The 6,000-nt window shown below is 42.4% G+C and overlaps 1 protein-coding gene across 8 annotated transcripts in view; it reads right to left on the minus strand.

Annotated features, from left to right (window-relative positions):
- The window catches only part of LOC142075029 (NAD(P) transhydrogenase, mitochondrial-like), an 86,716-nt gene extending 80,716 nt beyond the window's left edge, over nt 1-6,000 (minus strand). For 6 of the 8 annotated variants that reach the window (XM_075136020.1, XM_075136019.1, XM_075136024.1 and 3 more), the window contains exons 1-2: nt 5,913-5,989; nt 4,870-5,067 (exon numbers count right to left, since the gene is read on the minus strand). In XM_075136020.1, the coding sequence (XP_074992121.1) occupies nt 4,870-5,020 (151 nt within the window). In that variant the 5' untranslated portion in view covers nt 5,021-5,067; nt 5,913-5,989. Of the gene's footprint in view, nt 1-4,869; nt 5,068-5,912 lie in introns of those variants that run through there. The other 2 variants (XM_075136025.1, XM_075136021.1) reach the window with 2 other exon arrangements.

Consider the following 6,000-nt stretch of genomic DNA (forward strand, 5'->3'; position numbering starts at 1 on the left):
TCAGCAAGTTTGCAGACGACACCAAGCTGAGTGGTGCGGTCGACACGCCTGAGGGACTGGATGCCATCCAGAGGGACCTGGACAAGCTCGAGAAGTGGAACCTCATGAGGTTCAACAAGGCCAAGTGCAAGGTCCTGCACCTGGGTCGGGGCAACCCCCGGTATCAATACAGGCTGGGGGATGAAGGGATTGAGAGCAGCCCTGCCGAGAAGGACTTGGGGGTACTGGTGGAGGAAAAGCTGGACATGAGCTGACAATGTGCCCTCGCAGCCCAGAAGGCCAACCGAATCCTGGGCTGCATCAAAAGAAGCGTGGCCAGCAGGTCGAGGGAGGTGATTCTGCCCCTCTACTCTGCTCTGTTGAGACCCCACCTGGAGTACTGCGTCCAGCTCTGGAGTCCTCAGCACAAGACAGACATGGACCTGTTGGAGTGGGTCCAGAGGAGGGCCAGAGGAGGGCCACAAAAATGATCAGGGGGATGGAACGCCTCTCCTATGAGGAAAGGCTGAGAGAGTTGGGGTTATTCAGCCTGGAGAAGAGAAGGCTTCGGGGAGACCTTATTGCAGCCTTTCAGTACTTAAAGGGGGCTTATAAGAAAGATGGGGACAAACTTTTTAGCAGGGCCTGTTGCGACAGGACAAGGGGCAATGGTTTTAAACTAAAAGAGGGTAGATTCAGACTAGATATAAGGAAGAAATCTTTGACGATGAGGGTGGTGAAGCACTGGAACAGGTTGCCCAGAGAGGCGGTAGATGCCCCATCCCTGGAAACATTCAAGGTCAGGTTGGACGGGGCTCTGAGCAACCTGATCTAGTTGAAGATGTCCCTGCCCATGGCAGGGAGTTGGACTAGATGACCTTTAAAGGTCCCTTCCAATCCAAACTATTCTATGATTCTATGACTGCAAATTTAAAGGCACACACACACTTGAATAAAGCTTATACACTTCTCAAGAAAAAAAAAAATCTGGATTTTTTTTTTTTTAAGCTCCTAAGGCCCAAGTTCAAATGACAACTGATGCTTCTGATTTCTTTTTTGTTCACTTGATTTTGTGTGAGGTACCAGAGTAGAAGAGTAAATGGCTAGGAGGGATGGGACAGGAACATGCACTCGCTATATGCCATATGTGTTTCCTCATTTATTTATTTCTTTCACATTATTGCATCTTGCATGCAATAAAAAAATAGGTAAAATAGGTAAAACTTTTTCAGATAGAAAGTATTTGCACCTTCTTTAGTAAGCAGAATGATCAGAGACCAATACTGAGGACTATGCCCTCCTCCAATGCTTTGGGGAGATCAAATCCAAGCTAAACATTCAACAAGTCTCATTCGTCTCTCACCTTCTTTTCTCCTCTGGCCCACTACCAAATTTCTAGCAACCAGTGAATATAGAAGCAAGTGAATATAGAAGCAAACAAATGTCAGTTTGCCAGCCTTCAACTAGAACAGGTATACGATGTTTTTCAAGCAGACTACCCTGAGCTATCACATCATTCAACACCAAAAAGGAGCAGATGTCTACAACCGCAAAGCAAAGATCTATGCTAAAACTTCAGGACAGGATATGATAAATAATATGTTTGAAGGAAGCTATACTATTAACACAGATTTGGTTTGTTGAACTCAGCAATTTCATCAAAGTCATTAGTTTTGAAAGGTTGAAATCTAGAATTATAGACTTAGGATCTTGATTTAGGTTTTATTTTGAGAGTACATCCGCTATCCTTGCCATGGGTTTAAAACCATGTGAGGGAGAAAAGCTTCCAAGTTGCCTTTTTAAGCCTCCACATCAGATAATCTCTTTAAGAACTGCCTTGGGTATGTTTTAGTAACTTACTGCTTTATGACATCAAGAATATTTTCCAAAAACAGACCAAGGTACACATACCTTGAGCACCTTTTTGAGTCACATGATTTTGAGTGTATTGTTCATTGAGTATGAGATACAAAGAAACAACACAGAAAAGGTTTTGCCACTATCAAAAGTGGAATCATTAAATTTCACAGGCCTTAGAATCTTAGTATGCAATGTACATAAATTAGAATTTAGAAAAACTAATAAGAATACTGTATTTTTAAGTAAGCCATTCTTATTACTATGCTTTCTCACCCCCTTAACATAATCTCCACTGCATAACGAGGACAACATGCAAAGCACAGTCTCAATCTTCAAGTAAACAAATTAAGTAGGTAATCTACATCTCCAAGCTTTAGAAATCAAACAATTTAAAATAACTATAAAAGCGATCTCCATTTAACTTCCATCTACAAACTGAGTGTTTAGAGAAGATCCTAAATTAAAACTATCAAGAAAACTCAGAACATTGTATGTAGAGAAATAGAGAAAAATACAGGTCGTTTATCTCCTTAACCCAATTTCAGGAAGTAGCCTGTAGCAAAATATTATCAACAAATAGATAGAGACTGACTTAGAGAAAAGAGAAAGGAGAAGTTTTGACTATATGCCACGTTAGGCAGGTTTCGTATCCTGTTTTCCCATCCCAGAACTTCTAAGTTACTCTAACATCAGCTTTAAACAAACCACCTCACCTGTTCTGAAGATGAGGACATATTCCAAAGAACAGCAATATGATGTTTGGGGGGGGGGGGGGGGGGGGGGAAGGAATGGTACAGAAGATTAAACAAACACCTCTTCTTACACAAGTAAGGAGATACAAAAAACCCAAAGGAGAATGTCTATGGTTTAGAAATAATGTACAGCTTATCTAGAGAATTAATTGACAATAAACTGTAATAGGTTTAAAAGTTCTGCAAGATTTAGAAAAAACACACAGGAAATTTTAAGAAAAAGGCATAAAAATAAAAAGGACATTAAAAAGCCTAAGATAGAGAGGGGTAAAAGTCACAGAGCTGCAGGACAAACCAATCTGGAAGTATATTGGAAACCTCAGAATTGGTCACTCCATAAGCACCTTTCCCAGGGCTTGGGAAAGTTTTGCATCTGTTTCTGAAGCATGCTAGCGACTATTTGAGATAGTTACTGGAATACTTGTTTATTCCTGTATGAAAATTCCTATGTTTCTAAAAAACAAGAAAATAGCAGCAAAATAAATAGCAATAAAAAAAAAGTATCCATCCTCCAAGTTTACTTTTCAACTGACTCCAAATCTCTTCACTCCCCAGGCAGCTGTTATTCCTGTATATAACATATCCTGGACTAAATGAAAGCTAATCTGAGAGAATGGAAGTAATAACTACAGACTTCAGAAGAATTACTGTGACAGTAGTCTTTTCAGAAAACTTACTCTTCTTAGTATTACAGTGATTTTACCAAGTGTCGCTATAATCAAAGATAATTTCTAGAAGTAAGAATAAAACATAGTTATTTTATATGCTGTTAAATTTTGATTCAAGAGCACTTAAGAAGTATACATAGGCAACAGTACTGCTACTGATTTGTCATTCAATTGCCGTTTTATCCTTGATTCGTCCTCTACTGAATGACAAATCTCATATTACCAAAATGAACTATAAGGACAACTTAATTATCAACCAAAAGGCTTATCAAACTTAAAATTCTCAGCATTAAATAACTGCATTGCATGAATACTACTCTCCCTTAAATAAGGGCTTCCACATGAGAGATCTGAAGGGACAGCACTGAATGCTTAAACACATGACGCTAATCAGAATTCTCCATCCTTGTGGAAAAATTTCTGAAGACTGATTCATAAAAACAAGAAAACATACATACACACACACGAGCATACTGATTTCAGTAAAACTGAAGAGATCTTTCAGTTTCACAATCAAATTTGTGGTCAAAGTCAAATACAAAGATTTATTCCAAACTCAGACAACAAGGGCACTTACCTGGAACATCTGAGAAAGGACTTTGAACCTAGTTTCCTGCTTCCCAGGTTAACACTCCCAACCAAGGGACAATTTGCCATATCAAGACAGACAGATGTCTCTTTCATTCAGATACCAAATATTAAAAAAAAAAAAAAAAAAAAAATATGTGGAGCACCACAAATTCATTGGATGGCAAAACTGTTACCTGATCAGTTCTGACAGACCCCAGATCCCTGGGCTGTCAGTCAGAGCAAAGAAATTCAGGTTTCACCATGCAACTGTGGTAAAAAGCCATACGATACAGATTACCAGGAGCCCTCAGAGTAAAGAAACTCTTCTTCTCATCACATTTCTTCAGAAGCGCCAAATATTGGGTCATTGATTTGAAAGGACCCCAAAATGCACCAGCCACTGTTAGTATTGCCAGAAATTCCATGCAACAAAGGCTTCTCTGAGTTATATGGTCTAATCTTATGTCCTGTGTTTTTACAGCCAGACACTTCTGTTCACAAACAGCGCTACTTTTCTAAGCCTCCAAAATATCTAGTGCAGTACCTACTGTGCATGTGTAGAAGAACCAAACATGACGCGTACCATCAGTCTAACTCCCCACATTAATCTGTCCCAGATTGAGAAGACCCTAGATCAGCACTGAAGCAGGGTCTCTAAATTCCTTCAGGGAGACATGACCCATGCAGGATCATGGGCAAAAACATCATTAAACCAGTTTTACATATTCTCCAGTCTTCTAGCTGTCAGGCTATGCACAGTGTAGGACAGAGCAAAAAAAATGTCAGTTCTGATTTTCATACACCTGGCTCACATCATAAACTGGAACCAAGGATGCCCCCATTCCCCTCTCCTTTTTTTTTTTTCCTGAAAATACCTGAACCTGTCCATTATCTGTACTAAAATGTAATCTGCTGACATTATTTAAGAGTGTTCTTTTTATTTTAATTCTTTTCTGTACTAACGCATATCTGAAAGAAAAATTCAAGCTATCTTCAAGTTTTAAAATAAAAGATTATTTACAATAGTTTAATCAATTTACCTGGCTTTGGAGCTGCCTGAGACCTGAGCATCTGGTGGGTTCTACACATTCGCAAACACGGCATTTTTGCAGAATACACCTTAGGTGGTAACACATTGCCAAAAACAGGAGTTGAGCACCCACTAACAGCAATACGCAGAAGGCTCGCCATTTCACCCAGACCTCACAGCAGACTCCTTGCCACGTACGGAATCCCTGCTGCACATGTAAAAACAAAGCAAGAATTATTAACGATACTAGACAGAAGGTATGTAAACTCAGCAGCTTAAGTCCAGTCAACTGACACTAGCCACGAGATGATCATTTCTCCCCACCTTTTCTTTCTAGCTAGAAAACAAAATCCACTGTTTTTCCAAACTGAGTAAGGCAAATATCAAACTGAAGCAGTAAGCCCATGAGAGAATTGACATTACAAGTTGACCTACAGATTGATATTTCTGTGACTCAAGACCATATTCTCTTTACGCCATTGCTCTAAACAAGCAACTCTGACAAGTGAAACTCTCCTGCACCCCAAGGAACCAGACAAACAATTCAAACTCCAGCCAGAGCTCCCAAAGGAGTTACCCTGAGCGGGACAGCAGCTTACAGGCGTCAGGAGACATACCAAAGCAGGCACTCGGAGTGGGAAAGGCACCACCGGGAAAAGTGGGGCAGCGGGCAGGGGAGCTGGTCCGCGCTCCCCGCCGGCTGCCGGGCCACCCTCGCTAGCAGGTGTCTGCCAGCGGAGGGAAGGGCTCTTCGCCTAGAATCCTTCCGTCTGCATTTATGGAGACACTAACGTGCCGTGCCTGCTCACGGCGGCGGCCCACCACGCCCCGCCGGCCCGGCCCACAAGGCAGCAACCCCATTTCACTCCCACCACTATTTATAGCCCGCAGCCACTGACTGACCTTGGGCAGGCGGCTCGCCCTCCACCGCCCGGGCCCACCGCTCTCCACAGCCACAACGGCCGGTGGCCATCGCGCCTACCCAGGAGGAAGCCCGGAGCCACCTCCTCCCGCCTGGGAGCGCTCCCAGGGGCCCCTTTCTGCGTCACCTACCTTCTACACACGCCCGCCTGCCCTTCGTTCCCGCCGCTCCCTGGGCGCTGCGAAAGCGGGACACCACAGCCTTCTCCTCAACAACGAC

The sequence above is a fragment of the Calonectris borealis genome, chromosome W (genome assembly GCF_964195595.1).
Source record: "Calonectris borealis chromosome W, bCalBor7.hap1.2, whole genome shotgun sequence".
Classification (NCBI taxonomy): Eukaryota; Metazoa; Chordata; class Aves; order Procellariiformes; family Procellariidae; genus Calonectris; species Calonectris borealis.